The 21,190-nt window shown below is 42.5% G+C and overlaps 4 protein-coding genes across 7 annotated transcripts; 3 read left to right on the forward strand and 1 right to left on the reverse strand.

Moving 5' to 3' along the window:
* The first annotated feature begins 494 nt into the window (after window positions 1–494).
* Window positions 495–4,033, forward strand: LOC308157096 (protein SET-like). Of its 3 annotated transcripts, XM_080530576.1 has the most exons (9): window positions 495–532; window positions 674–773; window positions 1,839–1,896; window positions 1,988–2,130; window positions 2,215–2,318; window positions 2,405–2,518; window positions 2,775–2,945; window positions 3,034–3,174; window positions 3,278–4,033. In XM_080530576.1, exons 2-9 carry the CDS (start codon window positions 701–703, stop codon window positions 3,299–3,301), a joined length of 828 nt encoding a protein of 275 aa, XP_080386702.1. In that variant the 5' UTR covers window positions 495–532; window positions 674–700; the 3' UTR covers window positions 3,302–4,033. The 3 variants fall into 3 exon arrangements, with proteins under 3 accessions (XP_080386702.1, XP_080386701.1, XP_080386703.1); XM_080530575.1 differs by lacking the exon at window positions 495–532 and having other exon boundaries at window positions 539–773; XM_080530577.1 differs by lacking the exon at window positions 495–532 and having other exon boundaries at window positions 539–773; window positions 3,037–3,174.
* Window positions 4,034–5,859: 1,826 nt separating this feature from the next.
* Window positions 5,860–11,476, forward strand: LOC308157819 (outer dense fiber protein 2-like; the record flags this gene model as incomplete). The annotated part of the gene is given in 19 exon segments (XM_080531420.1): window positions 5,860–5,970; window positions 6,094–6,204; window positions 6,300–6,482; window positions 6,776–6,876; window positions 7,050–7,179; window positions 7,269–7,400; window positions 7,515–7,589; window positions 7,789–7,860; window positions 8,041–8,157; window positions 8,398–8,583; window positions 8,843–8,952; window positions 9,344–9,479; window positions 9,612–9,722; window positions 9,851–10,114; window positions 10,223–10,323; window positions 10,464–10,626; window positions 10,740–10,865; window positions 11,310–11,439; window positions 11,442–11,476. Coding segments are annotated over 19 exon segments (2,394 nt in total).
* Window positions 11,477–11,857: 381 nt separating this feature from the next.
* gle1 (GLE1 RNA export mediator) lies at window positions 11,858–17,207 on the forward strand (the record flags this gene model as incomplete). The annotated part of the gene is made up of 16 exons (XM_080530901.1): window positions 11,858–11,956; window positions 12,178–12,426; window positions 12,532–12,693; window positions 12,822–12,970; window positions 13,100–13,160; window positions 13,252–13,506; window positions 13,666–13,891; window positions 14,029–14,141; window positions 14,311–14,380; window positions 14,589–14,731; window positions 15,038–15,228; window positions 15,424–15,553; window positions 15,749–15,853; window positions 15,961–16,043; window positions 16,162–16,225; window positions 16,351–17,207. 16 exons carry the CDS (start codon window positions 11,858–11,860, stop codon window positions 16,417–16,419), a joined length of 2,169 nt encoding a protein of 722 aa, XP_080387027.1. The 3' UTR covers window positions 16,420–17,207.
* Window positions 17,208–17,381: 174 nt separating this feature from the next.
* Window positions 17,382–21,058, reverse strand: ptgesl (prostaglandin E synthase 2-like; the record flags this gene model as incomplete). Of its 2 annotated transcripts, none has more annotated exons than XM_080531300.1 (7): window positions 17,382–18,900; window positions 19,072–19,189; window positions 19,335–19,535; window positions 19,750–19,902; window positions 19,996–20,051; window positions 20,178–20,366; window positions 20,750–21,058. In XM_080531300.1, 7 exons carry the CDS (start codon window positions 21,035–21,037, stop codon window positions 18,772–18,774), a joined length of 1,134 nt encoding a protein of 377 aa, XP_080387426.1. In that variant the 3' UTR covers window positions 17,382–18,771. The 2 variants fall into 2 exon arrangements, with proteins under 2 accessions (XP_080387426.1, XP_080387425.1); XM_080531299.1 differs by having other exon boundaries at window positions 20,756–21,037.
* Window positions 21,059–21,190: the final 132 nt, after the last annotated feature.

Here is a 21,190-nt window from a genome sequence, read left to right on the forward strand (position 1 = left end):
ATTTCATATATATTAATGAAATCAGATTTGATGACCAGAGCAATACATCTGAAAGCTGTTAAACTGTTCACATTGGAAACATTATTATTATAATTCCTGCTTAAAAACACATTTAAAGTAGGTCAAAATAAGAACATTTAGAAAATAGCTCGTATTAAATTCATGAAATATATATATGGCAAGGGAGGCTACACTGTATTAAATAAGTGTACTACTCAAGTAGGCTATTTGCAAATATGCGTCCAATAGCCAGCTCAACGCAAATAAAATGAGCATATACAATGTTACACAAGATAGATGCGATGGTTAGGATGTGAAAGCAAGACTATGTGCGAATGGGGTTATTTTGTTTCAATGAAATCCCGCCTTTTGCAGTTAATATATACCAGCCCCCTATAGTGCGACCTCGCCTATCAGAGAGCAACACTGGGAGCGAGCGAGTAGCCTTGTCTCTGAGAGGCGGAGCTCGAGCGGCTCTATTTGGCGAGGCGCGTTCGTACTGAAAAGGAGCGCGTGAGTGGGCTGGAGCTTCGTGAGTGCCTTTGACTTCCCCGCTATATTGTGTGGAGGAGCGCTGCACACGTTGTTGTTGCACTCCGAAAATCTTGGTTAGAAATAGAATTCTCCTGTTAAAGGAGAACAAATATATACTAATCTAGCATTCTCTCTGAAGTCTGTTCTTACAGCTTGCGAAAAAAACATGTCGGCTTCGGCAGCGAAAGTGAGTAAAAAGGAACTGAACTCAAACCATGACGGAGCGGACGAGACCTCCGGTAAGGAATGGCGGCCTCCTGTTCACCGCCATTTTCACTTTCTTCATTAGTTCCACTGAATTGTACAAGTTCAATGCAAAAAAATGTACTAAACCTCTTTTTCCGTGCGCCGTCTTTCCATACGAACCTATCCGGTTGTGGGTTTAGCCCGGGTGGTCTGTAGCTAGTGATTGCGTAGCTCGGTAAGGTCTGTCCTACTCTACCCGGTGATGCTGAAGTGATGGAGGCCATGTTAGCTGGCTAGTTAGTTGGTAATGTGGTAGCTAGCTAGCAACATGTCTTTCTTTGCTAATGAGCCGTTTTAAAATGTTATCGAAAAGCCAGTGGTTTAAATGGCATACCGTAAATATTTGATTATATTCGTTTTTACTTTGAGTTCGTACGCTATTTGTGTAGCTGATGGAATGTAGCCAGCTAACTCTTGTTTCGTAGCTTTGACGAAACCACCGTGGCCCGATGCTACTTTGTTGTTGTGCACCCCCGCCATGATGAAGCAAGTTCATTTGAATTTGGCAACTATATGAATTTCTAACCACACAACGTTGATATGTTTTAGGGAAGTGGATCCACAGAGTAAACGGGTATTCGGTCATGATGAGTTTTATATATGTATATATATTTTATACGTATTGCATTATGCGGGCAGCTAGCGCTAGCCCATGTTGGAGATGGGGAACATTGAATGCAGTGTGCGGACTCCCACATTTAAACCACGCGGCCCTCGTCGACAGTAGCAGGAAACGCTGTTTGCGGGCTGCTCTGAACCCGCTGAATGGGAGAGAGGCAGCCATGGACACACGCATGTTGCATTAGTCAATCATTGCAAATATGTAGCGTGTTGTTTTGATTTTTGCCAACTTTTGCTTCGCCTTTAGTCAGATTGCGGTTCTTGCCTTTTCATGGCCCTAACATGTTTCTTGTTATGAGCGCAGGTTTAATTTCAGTATCATTTATTGGATTAGGGGTTTAGTCTTTTAATACCTAATTGTCTCGTGCATTCTCGGGTGTTTTTGTTGGTCTCTTATGAATATACTAATTTTAGACGTTGGTACTTGTTCTCAACAGAAAAAGAACAACAGGAAGCTATTGAACACATCGACGAAGTTCAAAATGAAATTGACAGGTATGCGTCTGATCAAACACGTTATTACGGATTATTCATGTTGTTGTAGCACATGTGTGTGATGTGTGTGTTCAATATAATTTCCCCTCAGACTGAACGAGCAAGCGAGTGAGGAGATATTGAAAGTAGAACAGAAATACAACAAACTCCGTCAGCCATTCTTTCAGAAGAGGTCAGAACTGATCGCCAAAATTCCAAACTTCTGGGTCACCACATTTGTCAACCATCCACAAGGTGAGCTTCAGCACACATTTTTGATATTAAGTTATCATCTTTGGATGCCTGGTCATAGATTCTGACTCGTGTTTTCTGTTTCAGTTTCTGCCCTTCTTGGTGAGGAAGATGAGGAGGCGCTTCACTACCTGACCAGGGTGGAGGTGACAGAGTTCGAAGATATCAAATCGGGCTACAGAATAGATTTTGTAAGTAATATAAACTATGAGGGGTGTCATTACAGTTTCCACTTTATTTCATTTATCTTTATTGACTCTGGTTTTGTGTATTTTAGTACTTCGACGAAAACCCCTACTTTGAAAACAAAGTCCTTTCAAAAGAGTTCCACCTGAACGAGAGTGGAGACCCATCCTCGAAATCAACGGAAATCAAATGGAAATCAGGAAAGGTATTGTGGGTTACTCTTCAAATGCATGATGACATTGCAACAACACACACACATGTGTGACATCTGATTTTTTTTTAATATATTTTTTTTTACATTACTATATAATTAATTAATTATATATTACTTTTCTGCTGAGAACTTATTTACAAGGAATGTGGTGTCTTACTTTGCTTATTTGCAAAACACTTGCCATTTTGTAAATATGATAAGCTATGGAATGCTAGTTTGTGATCTGTTATGTCGTTTCTGTTTGAAGGACCTGACAAAGCGCTCCAGCCAGACACAGAACAAAGCTGGCAGGAAGAGGCAACATGAAGAACCCGAGAGCTTCTTCACTTGGTTCACTGATCACTCCGATGCTGGGGCTGATGAGCTGGGAGAGGTCATTAAAGACGACATCTGGCCTAACCCCCTGCAGTACTACTTGGTAAGTGGTCTCCTGCTGTCTGTCGGTGTAGGCTTCGGTCACTGTATCATTATGGGATGAATTAATAAAAATGTGCTACATTTATGAGCAGGTCCCTGATATGGACGATGAGGAAGGTGATGGGGAAGACGATGATGATGACGAGGAAGGTCTTGAGGACATTGATGAGGAAGGTGATGAAGATGATGGGGAGGAAGATGAAGAGGAGGATGACGGAGATGATGGCGAAGTATGTTCTTAATAGTTAAAATGTCTTGTGACCCTACGGTATATGTTATTGCATATTGACGTGTGTGCGTGCTCAATGTTGATGATGCCCCTTTGTTGTTTAGGATGATGATGGAGAAGATGACTAAACCTGAAGACGACATCATCTACCCATACCCATTATTACTATTTCCCCCTATTTGGTTTTCCACCCATATTTGGGAGCAAGATTATTTTTTTATTTTTGTGCTTCTCATTTTGAAGCCTTTCTCCTGTCTGTGCCATGTTAAGTTTTTCTCTGACTCATCTAAATTCCATGGCAAAACCCTGCCTAGAATTGTACGTACCACCTCAGTCCCCACACTCATCAGAAAAAAATGAAAACCTACAAAAAATAGAATCAGCACGCCATCTTGAGTAGAGTTAAATAAATAGCAATTTATATATATATAATTTTCCTCCTGTTAAAGGTTGTGCGGTAAATGAACAAAAGCCATGGTGCAGTGACCTAGCGCTAGCAGACCTCTTCAGTTTTTATAATTTTTTTCAGTTGGGGAGTAGATCCCTTAAAAATAATGTTGTTTCCCCCCCCTTCCCTCCTGTGTGGTTAAAAATAAACAGATAGAAAGTACCAGCTCATTCCTATCACCTCTTGTAATGTTTGGGGTCAATGCTGGGGTAGGGTAGAGGATATCTTTAGGGTGTTGGGGAGGGTGGGTCTTTTGACACCATTACTATGGGGTTTGTTTTTTTGATTTTCATTGTATTGTTTTACAGACATCCATGAGATTTGAAATGACATTTTTAATAAAGACAAAATGAAAAAAAAAAAACTGAAAAAAAATGCTTGTAAATTTCGGCCCCCACTGCTTCATGGAAAACGACCTGTTAACTCATGGAATTTACATCTAATCACCTTTCTTTTCCGCTGGGGAAAAAAATGAATCTGTTTTAAACTTAAGGTGTTAAAGTTGCTTTGTTACAATAAAACGTAATGTGTACACAGACGTGTGTGACTATTCTAACCAACCATAAAGGAAAAGTAATTTAATTGACAGTATTACGAACATTTGTAAGAAGTGGCTGTGAAGAGACTACCTTTTGGCCTGTTTATCCTGTTAAATTGTAGCTAAATGTTTTGTAATGACATTGGTTTAGTATTGTATATAGAATGATACAATTGGTCATTGTAATTGCCACACATTTATTAAATATACCTTCATTTGATTAAGTTGTTGAAAATGCAATTGGCATAGAAATACATATTTTGTGGCAGTGGCTTGGGATGCAGTGGACATGTCAGCTTCTGAACGATTTAGGGGTTATAAGAAGTCTTGATGCAAAGTTTTCCTGCAGCAATCGATGAGTGATGAGAGCCAAAAAAGTCTGTTCCGATGCCTCGAACTCTTTTTCAGTTACGGTCTTCGGCCAGTCACTGGGTTGGAAAGCCCATCCTGGAAAAAAGAAGATCAGTGGTCAAAACGTAACATTTCAGTGAGAGAAAAGCTTTACTTTTAAGAGACGTCTGATCATGAAACGGAACATGGGAAATCAAACTTAATTCCCAACCCACCAAGATGTGTGTTACATCGTGGACAAGTGGCCATTGTCCAGGAGTATCCAGGATACCAGGTGAAGTGTTTATCCGCCGGCCAGTGCTTCACCACGTCTGCATTTCTGAAAGTCATAACTTCATATTGGTAACCTTGGGGGTTTTCGAACAGCTGGACAGGGATCCTCCTATCCCCTAGAACCGTGTCATTTCGATGAGAGAGCGCGAGCCGACTAGATATAAAGTTGGCATCTTTCTCAAAAGCCAATTCATGTCCACAAGCCCTGCATAGCAACAAATTACCGGCCCCCTCGGCAGCACATGCTTCAATGAGTTTAAAATCGCTCAGTATAATAATTACGAAATACCAAATAAGTGTATGCAGCCTATCAGTTTCTGATAGTTCAGAGCTTTGTGTCAGTTTACCATGCATTGCTGAGCCTACGTTGCTTCCTTGCTGCAACTCATAGGAAGAGCACTCGTATATTCAGGAAATGGATACTACGAGCCCAAGACAGAAACATATTTAGACTTTTGGGTGTTCTGAGCTTTCGAGTTGATCGTACATGTTGCTTCAACGGCTTAATAACGTTACGGCCAATTCATATTGATTGATTTTTATATAATTTAAAATAATTTTGATTTGATTTTGTTCTCGATATTCATTTTATAAAGCTTCGCGTAAACTGAAAAAATGGAATGTCGTCTGTCGAGAACGAATTCCAGTAACCGATAAACTCACTGCGCCATCTGTCGGTGGGAGGAGCCAAACTGGACATCTCGCGGAAAGATTGCTTGTACGCGTTGCTACTGGTAACGTGTAGTAGAACGTGGGTCCAACGAGTGTTGTCCAATCACAGAGCGATATCTTTAGAAATCTGTTACGAATTAGCCAATCAGTCGCATGTTGACCGATACGATCGCCTAGCTCGCGTTTACCAAACAAGTTTGTAGCCAAGGAAGAACGTCGTACAAAACTGGCAATTACGAAGAGGGAACATCGCATATTATTATACCTTTATTTGTTTTAACCACATGTACATGCTAGTCTAGGTTATGTGTGTTTTTGGTGTGCATTCGATCGATTTGTGTTGCTTGAAAGAGAAACACTGTCTAACGTTGGCTAGAAGTATTTAACGTTAGTGTTATTAAACAATGAAAACGCGTGATCCATCACCGCCTTTGCACGTACACGTGTCAGAGACGACACCTGTGCATGTTCACCTGAAGAGGAGTCAGAAGAGCTGCCCTGCCAAGGCATCACAGGTTACACAAAGTTGTTTTCCACAAGACAACATTATGTGTTCGGTATAATTGTATGTACTGTATCATCATCAGGCTTCTGGTTGCTTCAGCATTTTCAAATCAAGTCAACTGTTCTGTCTGCAGGTGACAGTCAAAGAAGTGGGGAACCTGCGTGCCACTGCCAGAGTAAAGGCCCGCGCACCCTGGATACCCCCAGGCACAGTCTCAACTCGGAGAGAAGCCTACAAGTGGGAGGTCTCTATAATAAGACAATCAACATTGCTCAGATTTTACAATGCCCGTAGCTCAATATTTAATGAAGAGAAAACTATACTTAATTTCTTTTACAGGGGCCTTCTTACTGTCTGGAGATCACATCTGGGCCACTGGCTGACCCCTCCCGATCCCCAATGCAGTTGGCTGACCTGTCTGTTGATGATGAGGATGAGCAAGAGGCGATGCAGGGCCACCGTAGCAAATATGGGAGGAAGATTGACAGTCTAATGATGGATGTTGGGTCACCAATGAATGAGGTACGATAGTTAATAATGTATTGAGTGCAAAATCCATTTAATGCCCATCTCAAACATTCAACATTATTAAAACCTACTACAAATTTGTAACAATACAGAGCTTATACAGAGTCTGTGAGTTTTAGGAAATTCCGCTGTATCATCCCTGTTTGTTTGCATACAAATGTCTATTAAGCAAATAAAGTCAGCGTGTGGCAACTTTGAGTGATCAGGTAAAGCTGCGGAAGAAGGAGTTTCTACTTGAGCGCTAGTCCGAATGTCTGAGTGCATGTTGGTGTGTTATCAACGAGCAGGAAGACAGGCTGGTGGAGGCAACCAAAGACCTTGACATGAGAGAACGAGAGAACAACAGCCCCCGTCACCCCCTGATGAAGATAGGGGAGACTTGCCACAAGTGCGGACTCCTTCTTTGATATCATATGCACATTTGTCATTCAATAATCAAGCCTAGATTTTGTAGGCAATCTAGTGAATGAAAATATAGCTGGGTATAATAAGATTTAACCAGTCAAGCCCTACTTTGTGTGTGTTGATGTCATCATTAACCCTCCCACGGAAATTCAGCAGGCCTGAATTGGAGTCCCTTCAAAGTGAGACAGACATGCTGCTAAGGAAACTAGTAGAAGCAGAGATTGATGGCATGGCAGTGGCCACACAGTTAACATCCCTGAGAGAGACCATGGGTAGTGTGAAAAAGGTCAGTTTAATACAAGAACCCACATTATTGAATAGCTACTCATTTTTGATATTGGCACAATAGCTTTTTGTCCTCTCTCCTTGCTGTAGGATAAGCGATTGTCAAAGACGGATACTACCCTGCTTGGGCGTCAGCAGGAGTTGTTGGTGAAGAAGATAGAAACGTTTGACAGCACAAACCGCGTCCTCAGAGAACTCCTCAGAGAGTTCCATGAACGTGAGGTAACTTAACTTCTGCTCTCCTTTTCCCCAATACACAGACTAGATTCAAACAGGACTGGTTGTTTTGTTGATGTAAACAACCAATAAAGATTGTGCTTTCATGTATTGATATAGACAGAATCTTTGAGGATGTCCGAGCAGAGACGTGATCTACTGCAGAGACTGGCCAACACTGAGACAGAGAAAATGGTGTGTATTTAACACACACACACACACACACACACACACACACACACACACACACACACACACACATGTTCCATCACCATGTGCTTTGTTGGTCATTAATTCATATTCAATTACTTAAGAACAATTCATGTAATTACTTTGGTGCATATCCAGGGTCATAGGCATATAGTAAACTGTTGTTGCTCTATTTCTCTTTCAGCGTCTTTTGGCAAAACTCAACAACAAAGAGAAGGAAGCCATCAAGCTTGCTGTACATTTGGATTCTGAAAAGGTCTGCTAGGATGCTGAACATGTCATGTGTTAGAAACGTATGACTTCTTGACCTGCGATAGATTCCCAACATTTGATGAAGAGAGTAATCATGATGGCTTATTTATTTAATATACATTTGATAGGTGCTCACAAATGGCAGCTTACATTTACTTAATCTCTTATCCCCTACACATGGCAGGACAACGTGAAGACCACTGAAGAGCTGTCCAAAGTTCTGGAGTCAACCCGTAGTCATCTCCAAACGCAGCTACGCAGCAAAGAGGCTGAAAGTGACCGTCAAGTTGCCCAGATTCAGGTATGTATCAAGGTGTATGTGCCCACAAAACCTTTTTGGGGCTAATTATACCTATATACGATAGATCAAATGTATTAATGTGTACCTCTAAAAAGTGCAGAGATTCCCTCCGTTTTTCATAGTATCTCTGATTAATTCACTACCTGATGAATCCATTCCACCTAAAAGTATCCATTTGACCCAAAATGTAATCATCTGCTCCCCCTGCTGCCCTTTAACACTCTTCCCTACCTGGAGCAGAGGATGGAGCAGACCCTGGAGCAGCAACAGATGGAGACACATGCATTGCTGGAGCAACTTCAGGAGCTGAAGCACCAGAGTGAGGAGGATAAACACAATTTGAGGCAGAGGACCCAAACCCTGAAGCAGCGGGCAGAGCAGGGCGAGGATTCAATCAGGCATCTCTCTACACAGCTGCTTGAGAAGGTTGGACACTTGCCACACTGTAGCCTTTTTAGATCTATTTCTAAAATGCATGAGGCTCTCTCACAGGATGACTTGTGATGCTGGGTCAGAAAGATGATTGGTGGATTTGATGCTATGAAAATAGTAAATCACAGAGGTTTGTGATAAACCTATATTTTTTTTCTGCTTTACCATTTAGAAAAGAATACAATAAACAGTTGTGAAACACATTAAATGGTCCAAGTGTCACAGTGCACATTGTGTTGGTGTCACCATTTAGGACAGCCAGTTGGCAGAAGCCGTCACCACAGCTGAGGACTGGTGTGCTCGCCACTCCAAAGAGATGACTGCTAAGAGCCAGATTGAAATGGAAATAACATTTCTTAACAAGTGAGTGGTTGTGACTAGCTATCATGAGGTGTTGGTAAATACCACGTTATTTCAGGAATGGTGTATTCCTCATAGATATTCCCCCATTGTTGTTAAGATAACATAATAATAATGTAATAGTCATGTACAATGTGTGTATGTTTTTTGACACTGCTTTTGAGCTGTACCGACAACAAATTCCACCGACCTAAGTTGTGTGGTCATTAAACTATTCATTCTATTCATTCATAACATAACATAACATAACATAACATAGCCGTGTTCATGGATGCAGATTAAGACTAATCCTAGACTAAAAAGCAAAAATTGCAAGTGTGATTTAATCCTGGACTAGGTTTAAGCCTTTTCTGTGAAACCAGCCGTATATGTTCTATGCTGTGTCTGTGTGCAGTCAGGTGACAGAGCTGACAGCACAGTTACACAGTGTGGAGGGGAAGGCTCGCGCTGAGAGGGAGGGTCTCCTGGACCAGCTGCACCACCGCACCTCCGACAACACCACCAACAAACTAGAGAATCAGAGACTGAAGGTGAATAAATCCGTTTTTGAAGACTTGGTGTAATCAGCTGCATGAAATAAAACATTGAATTTGGAGGATAACATGTTTGAGTGTTGTTGTTTGATTGTTATTTTGTTTTGTGTGTTTCTTCTTTTTTTCAAGGCTGCCCTGATTGCAGGAGAGGAAAAGCTCACACAGTCCCAATCTGATGTCAAGCAGTTTAAGATTACAGTCAAGCAGCATGAAAGCCAGATGGACAAGTATAAAAGCAAGGTATAATCAACCTACCAGAATGTGGACTGTATCTTTATAACGTTGAGCCAGGGGTACTACATTTTTCTATATTAAGAAATGATAAGTGACATGATGATAAGCGCCTTGTGGCCTTCATTGTGCCACAGGTTCAGAAGGCCCGCTTGGAATCAGAGGACTACTGCTTAAAGCTGGAGATGGCGGAGAGAGCAGCGCGGGACATTAAAGTCACCCTGGAGAGGGAGATCGAGCTGGTCAGGAGGCAGTTACTGGGGCGCCTGAGAGAGCTGGAGCCTCTGCCTGAGATGCTAAAGCGCTCTGAGTTACAACTGAGAGAAGCTCAGGAACAGGCACATGCTCAGGAGAGGAGAAACACGGAGCAAAACGGTGCCCTCTCTGAACTCCGAAACAAGGTATCGTAATGTGCACTCATACATGTACAGTAGTTTGTCTGATCACAGAAAAAATGATCCATTCTAAGATTGTATACAAGACGTGTCCTTGAGTGTGTTTCTGTGCAGGCGGAGCAGCATGGCTCTCGGGTGGAGACCTTTCAAGAGAAGAACTTGCTTCTACAGGAGGAGAACAAGCATCTGAAGCATAAGACAGAGACTATAGAGAGGTAGGACATCAATGTCCAATAGTGAGCACAGGAAGAGAGAATATTGCTTATGATGTTTCGCAATGGACAATGATCACACACAGGTCCGTGTCCTTGATGTTTCTTCTTGTTCATGTGATGACTCTTGTTCTTGAATTCAGAAAACTAGAGGAGGCCAACTCAAAGAATAGAGATATGGTCCAGGTTATTGGCAAGCGGGAGAACACCATCCACAGCACACAGCAACAACTAGAGGAGCGGGCCCGGGAGTGCAGCATCCTCTCCAAACAGCTGGAGCAGGCCCTGGAGGACACTCAGATACTGGTCTGTCTGTTTCCGTTATCTTAGTTCTGTACATTACATTGATCAAGTTTACATTCTGAATGAGTTTGGAATTCCTTGTGAGGATTCTCTAAAGTTTTGTTGATGTTTTCCAGGTGGATCAGAGTCGGGACCGGGCTTTATCCAAAGAGAGGTCCTCCCAGTCCAAGGCTCTGGAACTGGAAAGCCAGCTGGGCCTCACAAGAACAGAGATGGGCCAGTTACGCAGAGGCAAAGAGGATGTGAGCAAGATATTAACTGAAATGTTTTCTGTGTAGAGTAATGTATGGTCTCAGCACCATACAAAGATTACTCTGCAGTAACAATGAACATGGTTACAATGAAAACCATTGTTAAATTTTGGGGCATTTAGCAGACGCCTTTATCCAAAACAACTTACAACAAATACATTAAGTAAGTGAATCGTCTATCCATCAGTCATCATAAGAAATATTAATCTATGCCAAAACCAGGGGCCATTGGCAGCTACAATGGTAGAAGAAGGAAGAATTATTTATTTAATTATTTTTATAGTAGATAAACTGTACAGGGGGGGTAGTGGGGATGACGAGGTCTTTTGGAGGGACAGTTCAAATGTAGCCTGAAGAGACAGGTCTTCAATATACGGCGGAAGATAGGTAGTGACTGATTGTAACCACTTTCGCCCAAATATGATTTCTTTGCAGATGGAGCGACGATTCCAGAGTCAACTGAAGAACATGAAGGACCGACTGGAGCAATCAGACTGTACAAACCGCAGCCTGCAGAATTATGTCCAGTTTCTCAAATCCTCTTATAGTAATGTGTTTGGTGACTCTGGCTCGGCACAAGCTCGGCTCACACACCTATTTGATTAAATGTCCTTTTTACATTTAGCAATGTACTGCTTGAGTTGATTATGTATTATGTATACATTTTTTTGAAATTCAGATGAAATGTAGATGTACAAGGAAATAGTAATAAAGTGCTGAAATGAAATGGACTGACTAAATGTTCTCTTTCATCAAACACCATAAACACACACTCATAATATCTACATATAATATCATCAGTAATCACCTTTTGTTATTTTACACACGAGATGGCAGTTTTACGTATCGGAACTCACTATAACCGGAAAGGGAGCACCAGGGAGTGCAATTTAGGTAACACCGCCCAATGCAGCAATTGTTTAAATTTAGCATAGACGCTACTAACTTCAAAGTGTCTGTCGTGTGTTTATTTACACGCCGACATGCCTGCTGAAAGTTTACGGTGGGACACATTGGAGGCCTTGAAAAACTCAACAAAAGGAAGACTCAAATACAACCCAGACTGGCTCGAAAAGGGGGAGGTAATGAACGTTAGCCACTTCTTGCTAGCTAGCCAACTATTTCAAAATTGCTACGCATGATGCGTTGACAAAACACGAAGCAGGAAAATCACAAATATGAGTACCTAGCTAATGACATGCTACACATTGACACGTCTACCGTAGTTCACTTCAATTAACTGGCTGACATTGTTTGAAATAAGAGATTCAGAGATGATACAACTTTCTCATGTCCTCTACAGGATATTTTGTCAGGTTGCAATGGACCCCCCAGTTTGTCCCCGCTCTCTGGGCTCATCCTGAAGAGGCTCAGCCCTCGACCCTTACAGAAGACCTGCTCTTTGGGATCTGACTCCCGCGATCCAAGTCCAGGTTTATCTGAGGAGGCTCCAGTGTCACGCTCCTCCGCCAGCCCCCTCCCTTCAGTCATTGCCCAGCTCTCTCTCTCTTCTCCACCACAGGTCCCCCTGTTAAATAAGGACGAGGAGCAGGTAACTCTTCCACTCTGTCATATCTATAACGATCACATTAATACTCCCTCTGTATATGTTCGTATCTGTGCATACTAAATAACCTGTCTTCATACCAATCTGCAGCAAATTGTTGATGATGAGGAAAGTGCCTCAAATCCCAGCTGTGAACTCAGCCCTGTCTCCAGCCCCTCTCCTCCCCCGACCATCTCTCTGCTGTCTCCTAGAGCAACCCAAATGGCAGGGTGCATACGCATGTGTGAGGAGAAACATCGCGCCAAGGCCAAGGTAGCATATTTTGTCACATATCATCTCTGACACTACACTTAAGTATGCAGAACCTGTTGTGTGGTGTTGAATATAATGTGTGAGATATGTAGGATGCCTTATGTAGTGCTGTGAATCCTCTGATGTAGATGGAACTGAGTCTGAGGCAGGAGCTGCAGGAGCGCCTTGTGGCCTCTGTGGCGAGCCGGGAATCAGAACAGCTCAAACGCTTTGAGGAGTTAATGGAGCTGAAGCAGAGGCAGGAGTTCCAGAGTATGAGGGACATGATGGACCGAGAGTATGCACGGCTTATTTACCTCTGAAATATGACCACCTTAATTTTCACTCACCAGTATGCAAGTCGCTCTGACAATGAATATGTTATGTCAAGTATCGTCATTGATTTTTCTTTTTTCTTGTTCGGAAGAACACAAGAGAGTATTGGGCGCCAAGAGAAGTTGAAAGAAGAGCACAGACACAGGATGAAGGTATCATAATAGTGAATTCATGTGTACAGTTGAGCAACTGGAGATGGTCCAGGTCCAGGTTGAATAACCCCCCCCCCCCTCCCCCTCACAGATCCTGAACCTGCGTCTGAGGGAGGCGGAACAGCAGCGCTTGCGGGAGGCTGAGAATGAGCGGCAGAAGCTGGTGGATGGCAGGGAGAGGCTGCGTACTCTCAATGCCATCCAGGAAGAGATTCTGCAACTCAACCAGCTCCTGGAACAAGCCACGCCCAACCAGGCAGCCCCGGCTCCTAATCGCACATCTTACATCACCCGCGGCAACCAGCTTTGCTCCCAGGTGTCAGAGGTGGTTCACACGACAGCTGAGGTCAGTTCTGCCCTCTTTATCACGATTGTCTATTTTTGTTGGATATTAAGTAAACCACTACTACTAATGGTGGAAATACTGTCTGTGAGTATTATCAGAGTATAGAGAACATAGTTTTTGTCCCTGCTCTGGTTGACTGTTGGGAGTGCGTTCATGCAGGGGGCATTTCCCAGTATGGAGGACATGACGGCGGCCGAGCGGGCGCTGCATGAGATGAGGTCACTGATCAGGGTGATGCAGGAAGAGGCTGCCCAGGCCCAGGAGAAGAGAAAGAAGGGTCTGGAGGAGGAAGAGGAGCGCAAGAAGCTGGCAGAGCTGCAGGCACAGCAAGAGGAGCAGAAGAAGAGTGCTGCTCTATCAGCTAAAGAGAAAGCACGAAAAAAGGGTGAGGAGAGGGAGGATAAGGGGGTTGAAGGAAAGTAGAGCCTGGAATATCTTTGAATGCCAATAGTTTCAGCTATGTTATTGGTTATTGATTAGGACGTGAACAAGGGAGCTAAAACAAGTCTGTTCATTCAACAGGTTTGCAGTGTAAAGCTGAGGAGAGCACCCTGAAATGGTACCGGGAGCTGCAGGACTCGGCTAACCAGTGTGCACAGTCCTTTGAAACCCTGAATAAGACAAAGGATATACAGGTTGGCTGAAACTGTTTATAGATGCATAATTTTTGTTGTGCTGGTGGTAGAGAAATTATAAGTCATGCCCTAGGAAAAATGATATTGTACCGCACACGTTATCATTAACATTTGCATAACGTAAGCTGTATTACAGATGAAGTGCAATATTTTTTTTTTTTATGTTCAGACAAAGAAACTGAGAATGGAGTTACAGAAAGCAGCTACCATCCCTGTCAGCCAGATCTCTAGTATCTCAGGTATGTGTTTGGGTTATGGAGAGTGGCCTGATGGTGGATGTGTAAAGTGCATTATTAGATTACAGCTGGTGACCCGTTGACTCACAGAGGGTCACGTTTGGTCATTGCGTTCTTGATCCTGATGATGTCAACCATTTCTACAGACTAATTAAAGGAGATATTAAGATCGTCACTGTGGTATGTATGTGTGTGTGTGTCCAATATGCAGGGTCACAGCTCAGAGAAATCTTTGAAAAGATCGACAAGCTGTTGTCTGGACGATCAGTGGTGTCAGGAGGGAAGTCTGTCTCCACCTCCCAGCATCCCAATGGCCTGGACTTTGTGAGCTACAAACTGGCCGAGAAGTTTGTGGTGAGTCTGCTTGACACTGTGGACACAGGGCTAAAGGTGTCATTTGTTACAATAGCCCCGTTTTGTTATACTGCGCTATGTGCCAGGTGAGCCAACTGACAAACCCTAACCAGTTGAAAAGCGTACACAGCTAGAAGCACCTGATATGGTGGGCAATCAAATCGAATGTAATCTGACAACTGGCAACTGTTGAAATTTGGTTTTTGATGTAGTACCTATGTCTAATGTTCACTATGCTATACAAGGTGCAAATAATTGTAGCTTCTCACTTTCAAAGATTGTTTCCCTGTCGATATGTATCTCCAGAAACAAGGCGAGGAGGAGGTGGCGTCCCATCACGAGGCTGCCTTCCCCATCGCTGTGGTGGCTTCTGGAGTGTGGGAACTCCACCCTAAAGTGGGAGACCTCATCCTTGCCCACCTTCACAAGAAGTGCCCTTATTCAGTGCCCCACTACCCCCCCATGAAGGACGGCACAACAGTAGAAGACTATCAGAGGTCAGTGACAAACGAGTGTTTCACGACGCAAAGAACAAGCTCATGAACCATGAATTGAGGGAACATTGTCATTTTGTTTTGGGTACACACCTATGTTAGTTTTTTTTATCATCCCACTTCTATTCTCTGTGCAAATGTGGGTTCTATTTTGGCTTCTTCTCTGGCTGAAATGTGTTTTCCCTGTTTTCCTACCAGAATTTTAGGCTACCGAGTAGAGGACACCGGCGTGGAGGCTCAGGACAGCTTTCTGAAGAGGATGTCAGGAATGATCCGGCTCTATGCTGCCCTCATACAGTTGAGGTGGCCTTATGGCTCCAAGCAGGGGGTATGGGCAATCTTTATCACGCTTAACGTTCAAATCAAGAGCTTGTGCTGTTCACATAACCGGTCGGTGCTTGCTTATACCTCAAACTATGTCACAAACTCTTTGCTCACTGTACAGTGTTCACTTTAACCCTAGTACCCCCTCCTTGTATCATATTGTTCTGATCTTTGACATATTCCGATACCCCCCCTCCAGCCTGACCCACATGGGTTGAACCATGGTTGGCGCTGGCTGGCTCAGATGCTGAACATGGAGCCCCTGGCGGACGTCACTGCCACGCTGCTGTTTGACTTCCTAGAGGTTAGTCCTGTCTTTGATGTTGTGTCTGTCTTCATAGATCTATGGTCTCCATAAACATATTAATGCCAACTGGTCACTGATTTCTGCTGTCCTCCTGTTCCCATTAGGTCTGTGGCCATGCCCTGATGAAGCAGTACCAGGGTCAGTTCTGGAAGCTCATCCTGCTCATCAAAGAGGAGTATTTTCCAAGGTACCATCACTATTCACAGCATCTTAACTTTTTTTTACAATACAATTAGTTGTTTGTTTGGTTTTCTTTGGACACTCTCTCACCCATGACCCCTCACATGTCCTTCCTCCTCCTTCAGGATCGAAGCTGTCACCAGTACAGGGCAGATGGGCTCCGTCATGAGACTCAAGCAGTTTCTGGAGGTGAGTGAGCTGCAAGGCCCAGTGTACTGCAGTACATGTAGCAGTTGTGAAGTAACAATTATGAATTGTCCTTGAAAACAAAATTGGAACTGAGTAACCGTGTGCTGTCTTCGTCTGCCCCCTAGAGTTCATTAAGAAGCAGGCAGATCCCTGCTCCTAAAGGCCAGCTGAGCTCCTCTTTCTGGAGATCCTGAGTGGAGAATTGATGGGATTGTTGTTACACTGAAAAAAGAAAGTATATGCTTCAGGAGGTACCAAGGCTGCATGCCACAAGTCTCTGGAACCAAGTTGACCCAAGAGTTAACTCAGTGGAAAACCTCTGTCCAGTAGTGGAAGTTATAACTGCAAGGATGCACTATCCTATACCTCTAGATAATTGCTTGTGTGTATGCTTACTGTCTAACATGCCCAAATCAAATTATTACTTTCCTGTCATGCTTTTTCCCCCTCAGGCTTTTTAAAATATGCTATTTGTGGTAAAGCGAACTACAAAGTAATCATTGAGTATTTTCCCCCTCTTTCTCTTGTTGTCTCTCCAGGATCATGTTCATGATGATGAATATGGCTGCTTGTTGTCAGTACTGAACGATCCAAATATTTTTCAATCATATTTTTCCATCCACCGAATGTGATTTTTAGTTTCACCAAATTTCTTTGGAATTACTTTCAGATTTGAAACCATTGGATATCTTGGAGTGATCGCAATTTTGTTAATCGAAATTACTTGGGTTACCTGCATTTTTATTATTTATTACTTTTTAGATTGGGTTACTTAATCATGACATTCACTATTCAAGCTGTCAGTGTTATGTCATAGGTAATGGAATGCAGTCTACATATACTTGTTTATATTTTGTACATTGGCATGTAATTTGCTATTTGTTTTTGTTATATAGTGTGAGATTTTAATTGCACAATTCCTTGTCTGAATTGGTACTGAGCTGCTGTTGAAGTTATTTGGAAAATAAAGAGAATTCTAAAGAGAATACAGGAGTATGTAAATAAGTATGAACTAGTTTTATCTCTTGCTCTGTGGAAATTGAATGTTGTGCTTCATGCAAAATACAACAATATACCTGGCAATAAACATGAGACATTCTGTTTTTGTAATTTATTCAACCTTTTTATGTATTTCAAACACCAGTAATTAATCAGTGTACACTACCAGTCAAAAGTTTTTTGAACACCTAAATTCTTTGTTTTTATTGAAAGTGTCATCAACAAATCACTCAATAAGTTGAATTGAGTCCATCTTAATGCAAGGATAATAGTTGACGTAGTTTTGGAATTAATACCAATTTATAGGGTCTGCATAGGAATCAATTACACACTGTAGATGAGGATGTCACTACCAACTCAGCAAATGTCATGATTTTCTCTTGATCCTGACAAAAACACCCTTCCCACGAGAGATGGTGGAAACTGCATTGCATGTGCTGGATTTGCACTCAACTTAATGCTTTGTATAAGCAATAAACACATGACAACCTGATCCACACAATTGATTTCTATGCAAATCAGAGACCCTATAAAAACAATATGAATTCCAAAATTACATTAACTATTATCCTTACATTAAGATGGACTCAACTAAACTTATTGAGTGATTTTTGCATTTAAGCTACATTTCTATTAAAAAATGAAAAATTGAGGTGTGTTAAAACTTTTGATTGGTACTGTATACATTGGTCAGATGTTGATTGGTACTGTATACATTGGTCAGATGTTTAAGCACACTAATTCCAACCAGACTTTACTGTAGTTCACTTGTATGTCCAATACAACACCCCCAAATGATAACCATTATCTCTCACTGCACACCCAGCGACATCCTGCAGAACTGAGAAACAGAAAATCTGAAAAGTAATAAATAAGCAATTTGGCCACGCCAATGTGGTACAATATTTTGTCACATTATACAAATTAACACTTCTGGGCTTGCCATGATTACTATGGAGGAACGTAGAGGTAGACATCTATTGTCCTCCATTAAAGAATAACACTATATTCATAATGCATAACAAGTGTGTATTCTCTAGAGTAGTATGGAAGAAATAAAACCCAGAAGGATAGCAGACAGAACTGTAATTTGATCAAAACCGTTATCAACATGCTAAGACTGCATGGTGGTATGGTATTCAGCATAACTAATGTTGAGCATTCATCTGCAATGTAAATTCCCAGCTGCTAGTATGGTCTTAACTATTTGTCACACAGATACCACAGTAACCAAGGATCTAAATCTAAATGGCTGCTACTGCTAGCTTCTACCAGTTTATTGAAGCAAATCAATGTATGTAAATCAATGTGTTGCATTTTCACAGGAAATACTTTAAGAGGTACAAATTTTGCTTAAACCACATTGGAATAGTGCTTTTCTGTGAACTGAAGCAGGAAGACAAACCAGGAAACCATTTGTCCATCTATCAGATTACTTTTCCTTAATGTAATCGCTTTCCTATCTCACGACATGGGCTGATTCAGCCTTTGAGGGCTGTAATGCCATTGTTTCACATCTCCTGCCCAGGTTGATGTGCTGAAGAGAGTCAGTTGTGGCCCTGGTGGTTAAGGGCAGCTTTCTCCATGCGCTTGTACCAGCTTTTCACCTTGGTGTTCTCCATCATGTCATCAAAAGCCTGCAGGCCCTCCATCACTCTCAGGACCCCGTACACTGCCTGCAGAGGTTCAAATGGCCAGAAGAGACAGAAGTCATTAGAAAACACACTTTAGCTATAGTTTGCAAAATGCATGAATAATCATTCATCATCAGCAAATCTGTTTGTAAAGTGTGTGACAGAACAGAGTTGACAGTTTTATAAACCACATCATAGATGCCACGCTCTTACCAGGTCAGCTAGATTGGGGTCGTCTCCACCCATGAACCCCCTCTTCTTGCCGATGGCAGCCACCCAGTCATTGACAGCCTTGTACAGATCCTGTCTCACGTCATCTTGCAGGTTGTGTCTGAAGAATCAAACATGACTTGATGTAAACATAGAGGAATGCAATGTGATTATTCAGATAAATCTATATTAAGCATCATACAAGACATGCAGGCAGTTGCTGCATACAGAAGGCTTACAATTACGAAAAAATGTCTGTCACCCACCTACTTTTCAGTCTTTTTGCGATGACAAACATGGCAGCTGCTCCAACATACTTTGCAAAGAAGCCCTCGACAGTGCCAAACTTGCCCTCGTGTACAATGTAGTCAAATGAAGCCAAGGCCTCTCCAGTGGTTCGGTACACATTAGGTGAGATCAGGTGCACCAGCCAATCATCTGCCCACTTACGCCATTTCATCTCCTCTCTGAAACAGACAGATTGGCAGACAGAGAGAGGGGGATTTAATATACATTACATGCACGCAAATTAGTTTTCATTAGGCTCTTGTAATGAAAGTTATGTCTTTAATGGGCTTAGAGCAGGCAGTCATTCTGTCTTTAATGGGCTTAGAGCAGGCAGTCATTCTGTCTTTAATGGGCTTAGAGCAGGCAGTCATTCGCTGGCATTTGTTCACCTACTTCCTAGAGTCTTTCTCTGGATACATCAGCTGAGCCTCATCTTCAGACAACATCACCCAGTATTTGTTGCTGAACTCCGTCACCTCCTTCCCCTTCTCATTGACAGACTTCAACTCTGGGTAGCAGTGGAGAATCTCAGATATGTTTTTTCCCCTGTGGAGAAATGTCATGATTAAAAGCCTGGAGCATTAAACAAGTGATCATGTTACAAACATAAAGACAACTCACTGAGTGGTGACTACTTACTTGCTGCTCAAGTAGGTCTTCAAAGCACTGATTATTACAGAAGAATCCTTCAGTTGCTGATGGATAAATGACACAAAGAGGAAGAGGAACATCACAGGTCAAACTCATCATGAGAATCCCTGCCAACCAATGCCTCTAGTGCCAAGTCATGACAAAGCCGCCTGATGCCCCCCCATGCTTACCACATCACCATCCACCATCAGGATTGGGACTTTCCTGTAGGTTGACCATTTTATTTCTTTTCTCATAACGGGATTGACCTCCACAATCTCGTATGGAAGGCCATGGTAGTCCAGGAATGCTCGCACTTTACTGCAGAATGGACAAGTCTTGTACTGGTAGAGGGTCAACTTCACGCTGCCCTCGGAAACCTGGAGATGGGAGAGTTAATGAGTGAAGTACAAATTCACAGTGGCAACATTCCGTGACAAGCAACAACACAAAATCACAAAAAATCAGAGAGACAGTTGACATTTCGTGAGCTTAGAATTATAAGGTTCTATCTCCGTTTAGGGCAGTTCAGAGATATTGAGCGTCAAAGTTGTTACATTCCATTATGTTTTGTGAGATGGAACCTTTGTATTTTATGAATTACTAACTCAAAAATGTCAACATTTTAAAAATAACACCACACAGGCATTAACAAATACCTAATGGATCAGATTATGTAAAAAAAACTAAATTTTGACAAACATGGAGATAGAACCGTATAATTCTAACGTCACGATTTGACAAAATTAAATCTAATCCTTACCGTCACCTCTTCTTCAGCCAGGTGACGTTGGACAGAGAACTTGATGGTCTGGTACAAGCCGAGCCCACCGCCCAGCAGAAACGCACAGCCCAGTATCCTGCTGCCCTGCAGAGGGGCCGCGAAGAGCATGTTGGATCGGAATCCGACACCGCCACTTCCATAAGCCCGGCTGGACCCGTGCAGAGAGACCCTCGGAACCAGGGAAGATATGGAACCAGGACGGCATGATGGAGACTCTAAAACACGCCAGCCGACCTTACCGAGTGTTCTCGCACAGGCAGCTGCCATCTTGCTTTTACATAAACTCCCAGAATGCTGCTGTGTGTGGGTGAAGGACTCGTTCAAGAACATCGTATTGCTGCACGTGCGCTTTTGAGACTTCAAGGGGTGCGTTCAAGAGCATACATTTTTTTTATGCGGTCGAGGTCACGCGTGAGTTCA

The sequence above is a fragment of the Nansenia antarctica genome, assembly GCF_963989245.1.
Source record: "Nansenia antarctica genome assembly, chromosome: 5".
In the NCBI taxonomy this organism is placed as follows: Eukaryota; Metazoa; Chordata; class Actinopteri; order Argentiniformes; family Microstomatidae; genus Nansenia; species Nansenia antarctica.

Bases quoted from the DNA above. Each gene is read 5' to 3' on its own strand.
- LOC308157096 (XM_080530576.1), top strand. From the start codon at position 701: ATGTCGGCTTCGGCAGCGAAAGTGAGTAAAAAGGAACTGAACTCAAAC. The intron at 774-1,838 runs GTAAGGAATGGC...TGTTCTCAACAG, and splicing joins CGGAGCGGACGAGACCTCCG to AAAAAGAACAACAGGAAGCT. The intron at 2,131-2,214 runs GTGAGCTTCAGC...TTTCTGTTTCAG, and splicing joins ATTTGTCAACCATCCACAAG to TTTCTGCCCTTCTTGGTGAG.